This window comes from Papio anubis, chromosome 11, assembly GCF_008728515.1.
Source record: "Papio anubis isolate 15944 chromosome 11, Panubis1.0, whole genome shotgun sequence".
NCBI classification, from domain to species: Eukaryota; Metazoa; Chordata; class Mammalia; order Primates; family Cercopithecidae; genus Papio; species Papio anubis.
In genome coordinates this window covers 69656718-69675044 of record NC_044986.1, presented here as the reverse complement: position 1 = coordinate 69675044, position 18327 = coordinate 69656718, and the positions used below count along the sequence as shown (strand labels likewise).

General features: G+C 41.8%; 2 protein-coding genes and 1 non-coding gene across 7 annotated transcripts in view; 2 read left to right on the top strand and 1 right to left on the bottom strand.

Moving 5' to 3' along the window:
* NUDT13 (nudix hydrolase 13) overlaps window positions 1–17021 on the bottom strand; it is a 40816-nt gene extending 23795 nt beyond the window's left edge. For 3 of the 5 annotated variants that reach the window (XR_651681.2, XM_017962944.3, XM_009214705.3), the window contains exons 1-7: window positions 16903–17013; window positions 12800–12891; window positions 6472–6611; window positions 4333–4467; window positions 2288–2394; window positions 1367–1492; window positions 1101–1212 (exon numbers count right to left, since the gene is read on the bottom strand). Coding sequence is in view for 4 of the 5 variants with exons in the window: in XM_017962944.3 (XP_017818433.1) it covers window positions 1101–1212; window positions 1367–1492; window positions 2288–2394; window positions 4333–4467; window positions 6472–6611; window positions 12800–12882 (703 nt within the window). In the remaining variant the exon portion in view is untranslated. Of the gene's footprint in view, window positions 1–1100; window positions 1213–1366; window positions 1493–2287; window positions 2395–4332; window positions 4468–6471; window positions 6612–12799; window positions 13264–16902 lie in introns of those variants that run through there. The other 2 variants (XM_009214706.2, XM_021943378.2) reach the window with 2 other exon arrangements.
* Window positions 1–17194, top strand: part of ECD (ecdysoneless cell cycle regulator) — a 57450-nt gene extending 40256 nt beyond the window's left edge. The window contains exon 15 of the mRNA XM_009214707.2: window positions 16939–17194. Within this exon, the coding sequence (XP_009212971.2) occupies window positions 16939–17060 (122 nt within the window). The 3' untranslated portion in view covers window positions 17061–17194. The remainder of the gene's footprint in view (window positions 1–16938) is intronic.
* LOC116269606 lies at window positions 368–495 on the top strand. The gene has a single exon (XR_004177225.1). It is a non-coding gene; the product is annotated as a small nucleolar RNA SNORA11 (small nucleolar RNA).
* Window positions 17195–18327: the final 1133 nt, after the last annotated feature.

Genomic DNA, 18327 nt, shown 5'->3' with positions numbered 1-18327 from the left:
GAGTGTCCTAAAACTCCGAGTCATTCTAATAATAAGAATCAGGTACAGAGCTGTGTGTTGAACCACAGTGCTTAAGCCTGCTAGGTTAGTTATTATAATGCAAAGTAAGGGTGACAGTAGGAGGGACTACTGCCCTCAGCTTTCATAAAATTCCACTTTTCACCATTTGCAAATTTGACCCCAATAGACTAGAGAAAAAAACCAACCTGTAAATAAATACTGAATTTTAGCTAATGTTATGCCTGCTGAAATAGGAAGAAGTGTACTAATATCTTAAATCTGTGCATCAAAAAATAAGATAGATTAATTAATGGATAGATGAACAGCTTTGTGATAAAGTAAGTGTAGTAAAAATTTATGGAATCTAGGGGTGTGCTCAGAGCAGGGGGCCTAAAGAATGGCTCCTCTGTTTATAACACACCCAACAGGAATCTGGGGTCATTGTGATGAGAGGCACGAAGCTTGTGGCCTCCCTACAAACAAATGCCTACATGTGAAGAGGAAAAAAAATTATAGAATCTGGGTAGTGGGTGTATGGGTGTTCACTGTATAATTCTTTCAACAATCTCCTATGTTTGAAAATTTGCTTAAAAAAATAGTGTGGCTCACACCTGTAATCCCAACACATTGGGAGGTCAAGGCAGGCAGGTCACTTGAAGCCAGGAGTTCAGGACTGGCCTAGGCAAGACAGTGAGATCCTGTGTCTACAAAAATTTTTAAAAATTAGCCGGGCATGATAGCCTGCGTCTGTAGTCCTAGCTATTCAGGAGGCTGAGGTGGGAGCATTGCTTGAGCCCAGAAGGTTGAGGCTGCAATGAGCCATGATTGTGCCACTGCACTCTAGCTTGAACAACAGGGTGAGACTCTGTCTCAAAAAAAAAAAGGAAAGGAAAAAATTTTATATATATGTGTGTGTGTGTGTGTGTGTTTATAATGCCAGAAATTTTATATATATATATAATGCCAGAAGGCAGTTTTCTTGACATGATAGAAAAGAATGTGCTTGGGAATCCAAACTCCATAGCAACAAGACAGAGAAGATTGTATTAGTAAGATTGTGTATCTTCCAGTGTCACCTGTATATCCCCTTAACTCCTTACCTATATCACAAAAACCTGCCAAGGCAGAATACATTCCCTTGGGAAAGGAGCTTTGGCGGGCAAGCAGGCATCGGGTCCCATCTGACACCAGCGTGATCACCACAGGAGCCATCTAGGAAAGGGGAATGGAAACTGAGATGCTGGCACTTGGGGGCCTGCCAATGAGCTAAAGCAATGTATAATTAAGGAACTGCACAGGCTTTCTTCCCCAGGACAAAGCAGTGCACAGTCTTCTTGGATTACCGTCCTCTTACAGCAATACTTACCTGTGGATAATAGATGATATTATTGGAAGGGCACACACGCTTGCTGCCAGCCACGTTCTTCTTGGTGGGCTGCCCACTTCTGCTGCAGAACTGATGAGCATCATGCCAGCGGAGAAGAGCTTGAGCCTAGGGACACAAATATGGGCCTGGTTTCATTTGTAGAGAATGCGGGGCTCATCTTTAACAGCACTGGGCCTACTATCTGGAACAACTCACAGGGAAATGCCAATCTCTTTCCAGCCCACGTAATTTATATGGTTACTGTTTAAATTTTAGGACAAGTAAACTAACTGAACATATTCCTCTAGCATCAGAAATCTGAATAAAAGAAAGCATATTTTTAAATGTATTATGATTTAAAACATATAAAGTATATAAGGTAATAAAATGAACACCCATGTATTCACTAACCAGCTTAAAAATAAAACATTCCTAGTATAGTTGAACATCCTAAAATGTTCTTCTCCCCAGTAAAGTTGGAATTTTTTGCAACTAAAAAAATATTTAGAAGTTTCTTTTTAAATTAAATGCACAATCAAAATACTTTAGCAAGTGAAATCTAAAGCTGTGAGGGCAAGTCATTAAAGCAATGTAAAGTAATTTCTCTTAGGGAAAACATGATGCTGTATGTCATGCTGTGTGGGTCACTAAAAATGTTTATGAGGCTGTCAGATCCTATTGCCATAGATCTGCATGTCTTTAGGAGACAATGATCTTGACAGTGGTTCTGCCAAAAACAAGGGCAAAAGAAGGGAGAATAAGCAATCTTCCTACAGCACATTGTCCTGCCAGTGTTTGTAGAAAGGACTAGAATCTGCAAAAGAAGAAATCAAACGTCACTGTAGCCTTGGATTTACACGTGGATTTACCCACACATAGCGCTCTACTAAATTTCCTGCAGAATGAGAAACCAGAATCTACCGTGGACAGCATGGAGGCATCCCTTGCATTGAGTTGAAAGAGAGCCTTTCTCAGCTCAATGAAAGACCCCTTGAGCTCTGTCTCCATTTCAGGTTTGTGTAAGGAGGCTAGAAAATTAGAAAAGATAATGAAATTAAACAATGACAAACTTTGCTTCAGGGCCTCTCTCCAGTCTGTCCTGTTAAAATAGTGTTTCCCAAACTTGCCTCTTGAGATTGAACTGGAGAAAGTAAAATATATCCAGGTTCTCAGCTGGGTGTGGGGGTGTGTGCCTGTAGTCCCAGCTACTCAGGAGGCGGGGGCAGGAGGATGGCTTGAGGCCATTAGGAGTTCCAGGCTACATACAGTGCACTATGATCACACCTGTGAATAGCCACTGCTCTCCAGCAAGACCCCATCTCTAAAATTTAAAAAAGGCCAGGCACAGCACTTTGGGAAGCCAAGCAGGGTGAATCACGTGAAGTCAGGAGTTCGAGACCAGCCTGGCCAACATGGTGAAACCCTGTCTGTACTAAAAACACAAAACTTAGCCAGGCTTGGTGGCGGGTGCCTGTAATCCCAGCTACTCGGGAGGCTGAGGCAGGAGAATCACTTGAACCCAGGAGACAGAGGTTGCAGTGAACTGAGATTGCACCATTGCACTCCAGCCTGGGTGACAGCAAAACTCCATCTCAAAATAAATAAATATATACATAAAATTTTTTTAAAAAGCAAGATTCTCAAGCCCCTACCTGGAGATTCTAAAGCAGCTGGCATGGAGTGAGGCCCAGCAATCTCTATTTTTTAACAAGCACCAGGTGATTCTTATATTCAGGCCAGTTTGGGAAACATTAGCACATAGTATGTCTCAAGATCTTCTTCGCGGCAACAAGAACATTTGCATTAGCTTATCCTTGGAAAAGAGATGAAGTGGGACCTCATGGCTCCTGTCTGAACCTCATCCCAGCATCACTACATTTATACCTAGACCATTAAAGACAGAAGGAAAGCCTGACAGGAGCCATGAGCCAATAGCAAAGTGGTTCCCAACTGCAGGTCTGTGGACCCAGAGCTACTCTATGGAAACATTTTTATTCACCTGTATTCATAAAAGAAATAAGAATGATGTCATAAGTTTTTTTTAACATTTCTTATGAAATATTGAAATATACAAAATGTGACCGGGCGCTGTGGCTCCTGCCTGTAATCCCAGCACTTTGGGAGGCTGAGGCAGGCAAATCACCTGAGGTCAGGAGTTCGAGACCAGCCTGACCAACATGGAGAAACCCAGTCTCTACTAAAAATACAAAATTAGCCAGGCGTGGTGGCACATGCCTGTAATCCCAGCTACTAGGGAGGCTGAGGCAGGAGAATCGCTTGAACCCGGGAGGTAGAGGCTGCGGTGAGCCGAGATTGCGCCATTGCACTCCAGCCTGGGCAACAAGAGTGAAACTCCACCACACACACACACAAAAATATATATATATATATAAAAATATATATATATATAAAATGTATAGGCCAGGTGTGGTGGCTCATACCTATAATCTTAGCACTTTGGGAGGCCAAGGAGGGAGGATTGCTTGTGCCCAGGAGTTTGAGAACAGCCTGAGCAACATAAGGAGACCCCCATCTCTATTTAAAAAAAAATTAAAAATTAGCCAGGCATGGTAGTACATGCCTATGGTCCCAGCTACTCAGGAGGCTGAGGTGGGAGGATTACTTGAGCCCAGAGGGGCAAGGCTGCAGTGAGTTGTGATTGTACCACTGCACTCCAGCCTGGGCGACAGCAAGACATTGTCTCAATAAATAAAATGTATAATGGTACAGAGACTAATACCATAAACATTCATGTACCCATCACCTAACTTAGAAGGCATTAAAATATCCTTTATTTTCATTTAAATGATGATAGCAGATGACAATATTTTTAATGTCCTTTTTAAAAAAATAGAAAGTTGATAGCCTTTCGTATTCCCCAATTTTTCCTTTAAATTTTACCATTACGTGAAATCCCAAATTCTGAAGACCACTGGGAAGTACCCATTAGGAATAATGTTATGTACCTCTTATGGAAAAGGAGCTATCCAGACCTAGATCCAGAGCAAACCATGCCTCCTGCTGCTCAGAGCATCCAATCAACACAGAATCTTCTATTCTTTGTGCATCCTGTCCAAATTTACCCAGGAGCCTTTCCAACTCTACGAAACAGAAGGGAGAAAAGCAAAACACAAGGGTTTCTATTAAATCACTACAGCCATATTAGACTCACTGAAAATCGTCTACTTCAGCTTAAAGTAGGTATACTTGGCTTCCAGCTGCAGCTAATTAGCTACGTAACCTTGGTCTAACCGTTTAACCTTTCCAGGCCTGTTTTCTCCTTAGCAATCTGAGGACTTTAGACCAACGAAGGAATTCTTGTATAACATTGTATTACTCTATGACTGTATCATGAAAGGAAAATATCCCCTAGATAGTAAGATGCATGATAGTTAACTTATTAAGTCATTGAAAAAAAAATAAGTGTCACACTTAAAATGGTAGAGACCAAGGCTGGGGGGCAGGGAGGATCGCTTGAAGCCAGGAGTTTGAGACCAGCCTGGGCAACACAGCAAGACCTTGTCTCTACAAAAAATAAAATCAGCCGGGTGCAGTGAAGTGCACACCTGTAGTTCCAAAAACTTGGAAGGCAGAGGTGGGAGGATCTCTTGAGCCCAGAAGTTCAAGGCTGCAGTTAAAGACCAAACCAGTTCTGTAATTAACCTCCAGAATGTGCTACTTTTGTGGACCAAAGTAGAGTAAAATACTCATCTGAGATGCCAATCTCTAAGAGATGAGTGCTGTGTAGGGAGAAATCCTATACACTTGTTCATGACGGACTCATATTTATTTGTTCATAATATAACATAACACAAAAAAATCATAATACAACATAAACATTGCTAAATCTCTAAATAATGTATAGTGCCTTCTGATGGAGTCCTCAGATTCTTCTGCACTGCTAGAAACTACCTATCCAAGTACTCCAACTTCTAACCTATGGGGGAAATTCACTGGCAATACAGAAGTTAGTCAGTATATAGTGACTCATATAAAACTGAAAGTTCACATTTTGTTTTCTGTCTTTGAGACACCACCAGGCTCGACTAATTTTTTGTTCCTGGGTAGAGATAGGGTCTCACTATGTTGCCCAGGCTGGTTTTGAACTCCTGGGCTCAAGCATTCCACCGACCTTAGCCTCCCAAAGTGCTGGGGTTACAGGCATGAGCCACCCAACCCAGCCAAAGTTTGCATTTTGAACGACAAATCTCAGTGGCTTAGATAGCTTTAGTTATATATGCTAAAAGAGTTCTAAAAGCAAATTTATTTTAATTCACTTTTAATCTTGACCCTTCTAATAAAAATGAAGTTATGATGGAACTCTTTTTTTTTTTGAGACAGAGTCTCTCTCTGTCGCCCAGGTTGGAGTGCAGTGGCGCGATCTCGGCTCACTGCAAGCTCCGCCTCCCAGGTTCATGCCATTCTCCTGCCTCAGCCTCCCAAGTAGCTGGGTCTACAGGCGCCCGCCACCACGCCCGGCTAATTTTTTTGTATTTTTTAGTAGAGACTTGTTAGCCAGGTTGGTCTCAATGTCTTGACCTCGTGATCCTCCTGCCTCAGCCTCCCAAAGTGCTGGGATTACAAGTGTGAGTCACCTTGCCCGGCCATGATAGAACTCTTAATTAGCATAATAGTGTATACCTCAGTGGAGGCTGGAATTCACTGCTCTAAGGCAAAGATAGGCAAACTTTCTGGAAAGAGATACTAAATATTTTAGGCTTTGTGAGTCATACAGTCTCTGTCACAACTCTGCACTGTAGTGCAAAAGTAGCTATAAACAATATGTCAATGAATGAGTATGGCTATGTTCCAATAAAAATTAATTTACAAAACAGGTAGCAGGTACAATTTGGACAGCAGTTTTACCAACCCCTGGTTTAAGGCATTAGTGGTTCATTTCATCACCAAATAATATTTGACTGGACAACTAGAGTTCATAAAATAAATTATTAGTTGGCAGAAGCAGTTATACAAGCATGAGACTCAAAAGCTTTTTGAAAAATCTAGACTCCAAAGTTCAAGGATCTTTCTTAGAATTCATTATGGGCTGAATTCTGCTTAGTGGCCACAGGCTGGTCAACACCACTGGTCCACTCTGGACTTACCTAACAGGCTATGTCGGGGGGCCAGGTATTGATGTGCTGAAGTCTGAAGCAGAGGAGCCAGACCATGAAAGAGGTAAAACGCTCCTGTTTGCTGGGCTTTTTTACATGCATCATCATCTTCCTTCAGTTCAAATAAATACCTGTATTTGGGAAATAAACCATTACAAAACCACCCTTAGTTACCTGTATAGCGTTCATCTTTGAGAATGCTGCCGCTGCATCCCTCTCCTACCATGGTTATTTCCCTTTATTTATTTACAACCTAATTTGCTCCAAAAAGGGTTTGAGGTGGCTGTAGGTAATCATTCATTCCCTCCTTTGTCTTACTGTGTACCTCACCTATGCTTCTGTGGTTGCACTATTGGTTTATTTGTTCATTTGTCTGTCTCGTCTGAGAGACTATGATCTCCTTAAGGGGAATGTATGCTTTACTCAGCTCTGTATCTCTGTAGTTAGCATATTGAATGGCTCAATTCAATAAATATTTATTGAATTGAACTTCAAGGGTAATAAATATTTACTGAATTGACCTTCAAGGTACTCTGCCAATATTACACTGTGAGGCAAGAATTTACATGCAGTGGAGTGAAAGGAAAACAAGTACAGTGATAAAACATCAACCACAAAATACCTAGAGATGGGAACAAACTTTTTCACAGCAGACAAAGAGTAAACACTGTATCTTCAGTGACCCTCATTCAATCTAGGGAAGATAAAGAACAAATTTTACCTTCAATGTACCCTTATTTCAAACATCTAGATCCCAAAGTAGATACCATTAACTCCTTATCTCTAGCACAGGGAGCACCTGGCCGGGCGCAGTGGCTCACGCCTGTAATCCCAGCACTTTGGGAGGCCAAGGCAAGTGGATCACGAAGTCAGGAGTTCAAGACCAGCCTGGCCAATATGGTGAAACCCTGTCTCTACTAAAAATACAATAATTAGCTGGGCATGGTGGCACGCGCCTGTAGTCCCAGCTACTCAGGAGGCTGAGGCAGAAGAATCATTTGAACCTGGGAGGCGAAGGTTGCAGTGAGCAGAGATCACGCCACTGCACTCCAGGCTGGGTGACAGAGCAAGACTCCGTCTCAAAAAAAAAAAAAAAAAAAAAAAAGACAAAGGGAGCACTGATGAAACCTATACTTAACCTATTTAATAAGGATAGTATTTTCATTTTCTTTCTTTCTTTTTTTTTTTTTTTTTTGAGACAGAGTCTCACTCTGTCCCCAGGCTGGAGTGCAGTGGCATGATCTTGGCTGACTGCAGCTTCTGCCTCCCAGGTTCAGCCAATTCTCGTGCCTCAGCCTCCCGAGTACCTTGGATTACAGGCATGCTCCAGCATGCCCAGCTAATTTTCGTATTTTAGTAGAGGTGGGGTTTCATCATGTTGGCCAGGCTGGTTTCGAACTCCTGACCTCAAGTGATCTGCCCTCGGCCTCCCAAAGTGCTGGAATTTACAGGCATGTGCCACCGTGCCCAGCCATAGTATTTTCAGTAGCCAAAATGAAAATGTGGAAAAAGGGAACATCCTCCTATTCTTGGTTTCTCAAAAAAAGGCAATAGTAATGGGGTAAGTACCAGGCTTTTCCAGTACCTTCATTAAGGGTGGGCTGAGTCTTTCCCTTCAAATCCTTGTGAACAGCAGGGACAGAATGCAGATTCCCCTGGGGCCTTGGGGTTAGCCATTTTTGCCTGTCAAAAGCCCTAAAACAGACGCTCAGGTAAAAAACTGGCTGCTTTTGTCAAGTTGGAAAAATAGTTTGCAGATATTTCCTGTGGGACCTGAGAACTCTTGTAATACTAGTAGGCAGAGCTGGCTCAACATGAAAATAAAAAGCAAAAAGACAAATGCACCCAGTGGTATCTTTCAGAACCTATTCTGACTGTGATAAAAGGGGTTACAATGAGCTCTTTATAAATAGAAGACAAAAGAAACCTGATCTTTTAAGACTTGTGATATTTTTAAACTTATTATGAGTCACTGTAGCCTCCTGGGGCAAAGACTCAATGCATGTCAAAGGAGAGACATGTGTCACTCAGAAGTTACCAAATATAAACAATAGAACAAACACTGCTGCCATCGTAAAAGAACAGAAAGAGTGGTACAACCTGTACTTGCCCTAATGACCCTAAAAAGCAAAACACCTACAAAAACACCCAGGTTAAGGTCTTAGACCCAAGGCCTTACTGGAACTGGAATTGAGATCCAAAAGTTCCTTACACTCCTCTGGATCAGGATCTCTTATTTTCAAAAATTTATTTTCCCTTTTCAGTTATAATAGCATGGAAGTTGCTACGATGATCAAAGCTGAAAATATTTAGATTATTTTAAAACAAAGTTTTTCCTTATTTTAACAGTAAAAAATAGTCAGTCTTTAATAATCAGAATATACAATTGTCAATTTTTTTAAAAGGAAATCATCAAAATCCCACCCCTCAGGGATAATCACTGTTTACACCTTGGAATTCTCTTAAGTGATTAATATTATATATCAATACATATATATTTAGAATCCATCAAACCTACTAATTTGTAGCCTTTTTTCTTAAACATATGTAAACATTTTCACATCATATTCTTTATTGATAGACTTTTATTCTTTTCTCTGTTTTTGTTTTGAGACAGAATTTCGCTCTTGTTTTCCAGGCTGGGGTGCAGTGGCGTGATCTTGGCTCACTGCAAACTCTGCCTCCCGGGTTCAAGTGATTCCCTTGCCTCAGCCTCCCAAGTAGCTGGGATTACAGGTGTCCGCCACCACACCTAGCTAATTTTGGTATTTTTAGTAGAGATGGGGTTTTGCTATGTTGGCCAGGCTGGTCTCGAACTCCTGACCTCAGGTGATCCACCCATTTTGGCCTCCAAAGTGCTGGGATTACAGGTGTGAGCTACCGTGCCTGGCCTCATTATTTTTATTCATTCTTAAATAGATTTATTTAATCACTTTTTTTTTTTTTTTGGAGACAGAGTCTTGCTCTGTCGCCCAGGCTGGAGTGCAGTGGCCGGATCTCAGCTCACTGCAAGCTCCGCCTCCCGGGTTCACGCCATTCTCCTGCCTCAGCCTCCTGAGTAGCTGGGACTACAGGCACCCGCCACCTCGCCCGGCTAGTTTTTTGTTGTTTTTTTTTTTTTTTTAGTAGAGATGGGGTTTCACCGTGTTAGCCAGGATGGTCTTGATCTCCTGACCTCATGATCCGCCCGTCTCGGCCTCCCAAAGTGCTGGGATTACAGGCTTGAGCCACTGCGCCCGGCCTATTTAATCACTTTAACATACTTAAACTCTATTCAATAATCATGTTACTATTCTTGGCTGGGCGCTGTGGCATACTCCTGTAATCCCAGCACTTTGGGAGGCCAAGGTGGGTGGATCACAAGGTCAAGAGATAGAGACCATCCTGGCCAACATGGTGAAACCCTGTCTCAACTAAAAATACAAAAATTAGCTGGGTGTGGTGGCGTGCATCTGTAGTCCCAGCTACTCGGGAGGTTGAGGCAGGAGAATCACTTCAACTGGTGAGGCAGAGGTTGCAGTGAGCCAAGATCACGTCACTGCAGTCCAGCCTGGCAACATAACAAGACTCCGTCTCAAAAAAAGAAAAAAAAAAAATTCTTGTAGTTTGTTAAAGGAGTACAAGCAACCTAAACATCCAACAATATCTGAAACAAGTGTCACAATTTTGTTGTTTGTTCACCCTTGTTCATGTAGGATTTTATGTTTATGTGCTTCTAATTTTTTTTTTTCGAGACACTCTATCACACAGGCTGGAGTGCAGTGACATGATCTCGGCTCATTGCAACCTCCACCTCCCAGGTTCAAGTGACTCTCCCACCTCAGCCTCCTGAGTAGCTGTAACTACAGGTGCACGCCACCATACCTGGCTAATTTTTCTATTTTTAGTAGAGATAGGGTTTCACCATGTTGGCCAACCTGGTCTCAAATTCCTGACCTCAAGTGATCTGCCCACCTTGGCTTCCCAAAGTGCTGGGATTACAAGTGTGAGCCACTGCACCCAGCCTTTATATGCCTCTAAATTTTGGACTGGGCACTCATGCTTGGTAGGGCTTTATATGTAGGAATCACTGGTTGTGAGTATATACTTCCTAAGGAGTTTTATATTTGTGTTTACATGGTGCCCCAGGGGTATTTTCAGTCCAAGGTTACTACTTAAATTCATTTCTTAGGCTGGGCATGGTGGCTCATGCCTATAATCCCAGCACTTTGGGAGGTAGAGGCAGGAGGATTGCTTGAGCCCAGGAGTTTAAGACTAGCCTGGGCAACATAGCAAGACCCTAGCTTACAAACAATAAAAAAAATATTGGCCGGGCGCAGTGGCTCACGCCTGTAATCCCAGTACTTTGGGAGGCCGAGGCAGGCAGATCACGAGGTCAGGAGATTGAGACCATCCTGGCTAACACGGTGAAACCCTGTCTCTACTAAAAATACAAAAAATTAGCCGGGTGTGCTGGTGGGCACCTGTAGTCCCAGCTACTCGGGAGGCTGAGGCAGGAGAATGGTGTGAACCCAGGAGACGGAGCTTGCAGTGAGCTGAGATCGCGCCACTGCACTCCAGCTTGGGCAACAGAGCAACCGCCTCAAAAAAAAAAAAAAAAATATATATATATATATGCATGCCAGGCATGGTGGTGCACAAGTAGCTACGCATGTGATCCTAGCTACTTGGTGGGAGAATTGATTCAGCCTGGGAGGTTGACGCAGCAGTGAGCTATGATCACACCACTGCACTCCAGCCTGTGTGACAGAGCAAGATCCTGTCTCAAAAAGAAAAAAAAGAAAAAAAAAAATTATTTCTTAGGTTAAGGGTTCTAGGACCACACCACACGGATAGTATAAATTTAACCCCCAAAAGTGTATGAAAGCAGTCTAGTGATTTCAAATTCACAGATTTCTAATTTCTCCAGGCTGAGACAAAAAAGTCTTTATCATCTTCATGTGCTATTGTAGATTTTTATTTCCTACTCTACCTTTCACTGAAGTTTAGTTCTTGGGGAGAGGGGGTGGGGTTATCTACCTTATTTACAGGAAACTTCATGAAATATTATTCAATACAGTTTTTCTCATCTGAAGTGACAGGTATAGAACAATATAGTTTTAACATGTTTATTATTCTATTATAGTACCTTAATTTACTTAATTTCTCCCTTACTGTTCATTCATTCAACAGTACTTTAGTGCCTACCATGTGCCAGGCACTGTTTTATGAAGTAGGGGTACCACAGTGGAAAGACAAAGTCTGATCTTAATAGAACTTATATTCAAGTGTGTGAGATATTTTAGATATCATTGGATATTTAGTTTAAAATTTTTTGGCCAGGTGTGGTGGCTCATGCCTGTAATCCCAACACTTTGGGAGGTCAAGGCAGGTGGATTGCCAGAGTTCAGGAGTTCAGACCAGCATGGACAACATGGCAAAACTCTGTCTCTACACAAAGATACAAAAATTAGCCAGGCATGGTGGCATGTGCCTGTAGTCCCAGCTACTTGGGGTTTGAGGTGGGAGGATCACTTGACCCCAGGAGATCAAGGCTGCAGTGAGCCAAGATCGTACCACTGCACTTCAGCCTGACAGAGTGAAACTCCATCTCTAAAAAAACTTAAAAAATACTTTTTTTATGTTTACTGGTTTATTATAAAGGATATTACAAAGGATACAAATAAAGAGATGCATTTAGGCCAGGTATGTGGGGGGAGGGTGTGGAGCTTCCATGCCTCCCTGGGTGCACCACCCTCCAGGAACTTCCATGTGTTCAGCTATCCAGAGGCTCTCTGAACCCTGTCCTTTTGGGTTTTTATGGAGGCTTCATTACATAGGCATGATTGACAACCATGTAGAAATGTGATTGGACAAAATGGTTATGATTTCATACTAACAGACTGACCGGAAACCCAGCAATGTCTGTCTGTTCAGGTTCTCCTTGGCCTCTCTGTGCAGCCTTCCTTCCTCCAGAGTATGGGGCACAACGCTCTCTGGAATTAGGGTCTTTGGACCCACAATCAGATTAGAGTCCTGCCATGGGCAGGTAAAAGGAGGACAGGAGAAGGTACAAGAGATTTTGTTTCCTGAGGCCTGCCCCTGAGGTCTAAAGTGCCCCACATTATAACAAAAGACTGTAATAAGGGCCATAGGAATTATGAGCCAGAAAACACAGATGAATATATATATACACATATATATACATACATACACACACACAAACATAATATATAATGTATATATAATCATAAACCTAATTATATATGTAAAATCATAATATCACAATAATTTAATGGGCCATACAGAATAATCAAAGCTCAGGTTGGCTAAAACTCACCGTGTCTTAGTAACATAGGTTGACAGCAGCCTATAGCACCAAAAGAATTTTCTCCTGCAAGCTATTCCACAATACAGGAACATTGTCAGGTCCTTAGGAAAAAAAACAGGAGTTTTAAAAAAAAGTCATAATATGAAATTTAAAGTAATGAATTGCCAAGAGGGTTATATTTTATGCCAGGATGGGATCAATTTGTAATATTAAGGAAAGACAAACTCAATAGGAGTCAGGTGATCTTGTTTCTAAATTGCATTTCTACCCCTAAGTAGCTATGGGATCTCAACATTTCAGTACTTCTTTCATCATCTAGAAAACTGAAACCTGTTCTACCCACCTAGAATAAGAATGAAGTAGAAGGAATCCTGTAGACAAGAATATATAGGGCTGGGCACAGTGGTTCACTTCTGTAATCCCAGCACTTTAGGAGGCCAAGGTGGGTAGATCACGAGGTTAGGGGTTTGAGACCAGCCTGACTAACATGGTGAAACCCCCGTCTCTACTAAAAATACAAAAATTAGCTGGGCGTGGTGGCGCCTGCTAATCCCAGCTACTCAGGAGGCTAAGGCAGGAGAATTGCTTGAACCTGGGAGGCGGAGGTTGCAGTGAGCTGGGATAGCACCACTGCCCTCCAGCCTGGGCGACAGAGCAAGACTCTGTCTCAAAAAAAAAAAAAAAAAGATAAGAATATATAAAGTCACAGCATTAGGACATTTTTTCAGAAGGCAGCTATGCAAATTCACATGGATCCAAGATATTTTCTATTTTTCTGTAGCTCATTGGGAAAGAAAAAAAAAACTGTAACTAAAGAATCCATTCTGGCAGAGATGGTCCCTTTAAATTGTGTATCAGTATTTTATTCCCCATGAAAAGTACCTGTCACATTGGCAGTAAAAAAAGTCAAGAATTCATTACAGTTAAATAACCAACCACCCTTTTCACTGTGTCTGAGGAAAGCAAGCTTTGACACTAAATAACTGAAGAACATCTAAAATTTAGTCCTGCTTCTTGGTTGCATAATTGTGAATCACTGATGATGAATCCTTGGACAGTTTTGGCTACAATCTATGTCCTAGCCATGAGTAAAATATATTTAGCAAATGACATTCAACAAAGTATTTATTGAGTACTGACTTTATTCAGGGTCCCTTAAAGAACACAAAAATATAAAGGATGGAAATCCCTGCCCTCAAGGAACTCTAGCAGGAGAGAGAAAACAGATAGCCAGCTTTCACAGAAGGCAGTATGCAATATGTGGGTTGCAAAGCACTCTAGGAGGTTGTTAAAAGTATTATTCCTACTTTAATAACCCCAAAACTAGTGTGATATACTAGAAAAAATGTATTTAAAGTCATTATTTCTGGCTCATACACCACTCAGAATGTAAACTCGTATGATATTTTTACAGGTTGATTTGGAAATATCTATTAAAGTGTCAAATCATAAGCCTTTTTCCTCAGCAATTCCATGTTTAGGAAATTTACCCTAGGAAGGAAAGGATATGTACACGAATGTTAACTGAAAATTATGATAAAATGGATTAATACGTGACTTAAGAATAAATAGAAGGGCTGGGTGCGGTCCCTCACGCCTGTAATTCCAGCACTTTGGGAGGCCGAGGCGGGCAGATCACCTGACGTCAGGAGTTCAAGACCAGCCTGACCAACATGGAGAAACTCTGTCTCTACTAAAAATACAAAATTAGCTGGGCGTGATGGCACATGCCTGTAATCCCAGCTACTCGGGAGGCTGAGGCAGGAGAATTGCTTGAACCTAGAAGGCAGAGGTTGCAGTGAGTCGAGATCACACCATTGCACTCCAGCCTGGACGACAAGAGCAAAACATCGTCTCAAAAAAAAAAAAAAGAAAAGAAAAAGAAAAAGAACAAATAGAAAATAATATAACAGTGAAAAAATATATATAGTAACAGGGAGAGATACTTAGAATATATTATTAAGTAAACAAAAAAAGCAAGGAGGACTTGGAGGAGATACTAGTCAAAGTGTACAAAGTTTCAGTGAGGATGAATAAATTCTGGATATCTATTGTGCTGGTGTGGTAACTATAGTTCATAATGTATTGTATACTTGGAAATTACTAAGAAAGTAGATATTAAATGTTCTCAACACAAACTATGTGAGGTGATGGATATATTAATTTGCTAGATTTAATCATTTCACAATGCATACCTGTATCAAAATATCACATTGTAAACTCTAAATATATACATTTTTTGGTCAATTATACCTTAATAAAGCTGGAGAAAAAACAAGAACAGTTGGTTAACATGACCTAATTAATTTATAAAGAAAAGGACACAGACATACCAATATACATAAATTATATGTATTTAATTATATTTTTCTTTCTTTTCTTTCTTTTTTTTTTTTTTTTTTTGAGACCGAGTTTTGCTCTTGTTGCCCAGGCTGGAGTGCAATGGCACAATCTCGACTCACCGCAACCTCCACCTCCCGGGTTCAAGCGATTCTCCTGCCTCAGCCTCCCACGTAGCTGGGATTACATGCATGCGCCACCACGCCCAGCTAATTTTGTAATTTTTTAGTAGAGACGGGGTTTCTCCATGTTGGTCAGGCTGGTCTCGAACTCCTGACCTCCGGTGATCTGCCTGCCTCGGCCTCCCAAAGTGCTGGGATTACAGGCATGAGCCACCACCCCTGGCCTTATTTATATTTTTCAAATGACTAGAAGTATACATACCAAACTGTTAAGAGTGACTAATTTAGGGGAATGGGATGACGATAAAGATTGAAAAAGGTGCCGGTAATTTTTGCTTTATTCATTTTTCTGTACTAAAAAAAAAAAAAAAAAAAAAAAAAGCCATGTGTACTTACTCCTTTTAAGACAAAAGAAAAGCCTAATAAAATAGTAGTTCCTGAGACTAACTGGTTAATGGGGCTACCTCCATGCCACTGTTACCCCAAAACACCTCACCATATTCCATGAGCCAAAGGGAATTCATTTGGTGAGTTTCTTGGACCCTGGGAACTGTTGCCAGATGTTTTGCCTAGTTTCTGCTACTAAATTAAGCTTAGCCAGTTGTAGATTATCATGGCCTGCTGATTCATGAGCTGATGGTCACAGAGCTATTTATGTTGTTAAAAGTACAATGTTTGATAGAGATGAAAGGTAATAGCGGTCTTACCCAACTACTAAATGATGAGGCAAGGTGCTTTAACATTAATAGTTTCTCTGAACTCCCCATAACAAATGATTCACACATGTTTCTTATCCTGTTCATCTTTCCAGAAGAAAGATTAATTAAGCACTAGAGCGTGACAAAAAAGCTCATCTTGAATCTAGTGGTTACTTCCACCGAGAAGAGGCCAGGTTCCCTAGTATTTAAGAGAGCTCTTTTAGCCCGGGCTTGGTGGCTCACGCCTGTAATCCCAGCACTTTTGAGAGGCCGAGGCGGGCGGATCACGAAGTCAGGGGATCGAAACCATCCTGGCTAACACGATGAAACCCCGTCTCCGTTAAAAACACAAAAAAATTAGCCGGGGCATGGTGGCGGGCGCCTGTAGTCCCCGCTAATCGGGAGGCTGAGGCAGGAGAATGGCGTGAACCCGGGAAGCGGAGCTTGCAGAGAGCGGAGATCGCCTCACTGCACTCCAGTCTAGGCGACAGAGTGAGACTCCGCCTCAAAAAAAAAAGAGCTCTTTTTAGAGTCCATTTCTCCACGACTGTGGACCTCCGTGGGATGGGGAAATATGGAGAACTGAGGAACCACGGGGAAACAACTTTGAAGGTCTCACTGACCTGCTTTATAGTTTGCTTTCTAAAGAATATTTTTTCCTCCCTTTAAAAAAAAAATAAAAATTAAGGCACAATGTGAGAAGTTAGCAAGTTGCATTTTTAAATGACTCTCCAAAAAAGTATCAGAAAATGATTAGCTGTGGTTACTGAGGTAGCTCCACACTTATGAGGCAAAACTATGGTTATATCCGTGGTTTTTGCAAAAAGGAAGAGATTAAGCTAAAATGTTAAAATGCTGTGACCGCGACCTTTTTTCAAGTTCTGATCATGCCTCCCTGTGAAGTCCTTCCTGCACTTAGAAGCTGAGCAGGTTTCTGTTTCACTATACTCACTCTGAATTCTTTTCGGGGCACCTTCCTATTCCTCAGGAATCAGCACAAAGGAGGAAACCAAATGTTCACGTTCAACGGCTTCCGTTCCCCAGAGGGACCATTGCAGCTTCTGCCACACTTCGCAGAATCCTCGTAGAGATGCACTCTGGGACTTGTAGTTCAGTTACCAGGCATGCCGCCGTGTTCTCCAACTGCAAGTTAACCATGATTGTCAAAAGCATGAACATCTAAGATCTTATTACCAAGAGAACTACTGTATCCTTGGAGAAAGTAAACTAGTATTAGATCCGTTTTTTAATTTAAAAAAGATAAAGTCATTAAGTCCACCCTCGTACACAGAAGGCATATATTATGAGGCTGGAGAGAGGATGAAGTAGGGGTGGGAATCAAATACCTTTCAACCTTAGTATATCTCTAGTTCTCTCTCTGCACACTTTAGAACTAGCTCTAAAATTTCACAAAGTTCTTCCAATTTAAAAGGATGGGACTCTGTATAGGTATGTATAGATATGTTTGAATTTATGGTAGGATTCATTTCTTGATCAGAGGAAGAGCATTCCATTTGACTGGAAGCAGTCTCCTAGCAGTGTGTCCGGAATTGGTGGGATCTTGGTCTCGCTGACTTCAAGAATGAAGCTGCAGAGCTTTGTGGTGAGTGTTACAGCTCTTAAACGTGGCACGGACCCAAAGAGTGAGCAGCAGCAAGATTTATTGTGAAGAGCAACAGAACAAAGTTTCCACAGCATGGAAGGGGACCTGAGCAGGTTGCCACTACTGTCTGGCGTGCAGCTATTATTCCCTTATTTGTCCCTGCCCACATCCTGCTGACTGGTCCATTTTACAGAGTACTGATTGGTCCATTTTACAGAGTGCTGATTTGTGCATTTACAATCCTTTAGCTAGACACAGAGTGCTAATTGGTGCGTTTTTACAGAGTGCTGATTGGTGCATTTACAATCTTTTAGCTAGACACAGTGCTGATTGGCGCATTTACAATCCTTTAGTTAGACACAAGTGCTGATTGGTGCGTTTACAATCCTCTAGCTAGACAGAAAAGTTCTCCAAGTCCCCACTCGACCCAGGAAGTCCAGCTGGCTTCACCTCTCAGCAGAACTACTTGGGTGCTGCTCTCTTCTCATTTTACTACTAAGGTTACTTGTCTATGAGAGAAAACACTGTTTTTTTTGAGACAGAGTCACTCTGTTGCTCAGGCTGGAGAGAAGTGGTGCAATGTTGGCTTACTGAGACCTCCTCCTCCAGGATTCAAGTGATTCTCCTGCCTCAGCCTCCCGAGTAGCTGGGATTATAGGTGCATGCCACCATGCCCGGCTAATTTTTGTATTTTCAGTAGAGCCAGAGTTTTGCCATGTTGGCCAGGGTGTTTCAAACTTCTGGCCTCAAGTGATCCACTCGCCTCGGCCTCCC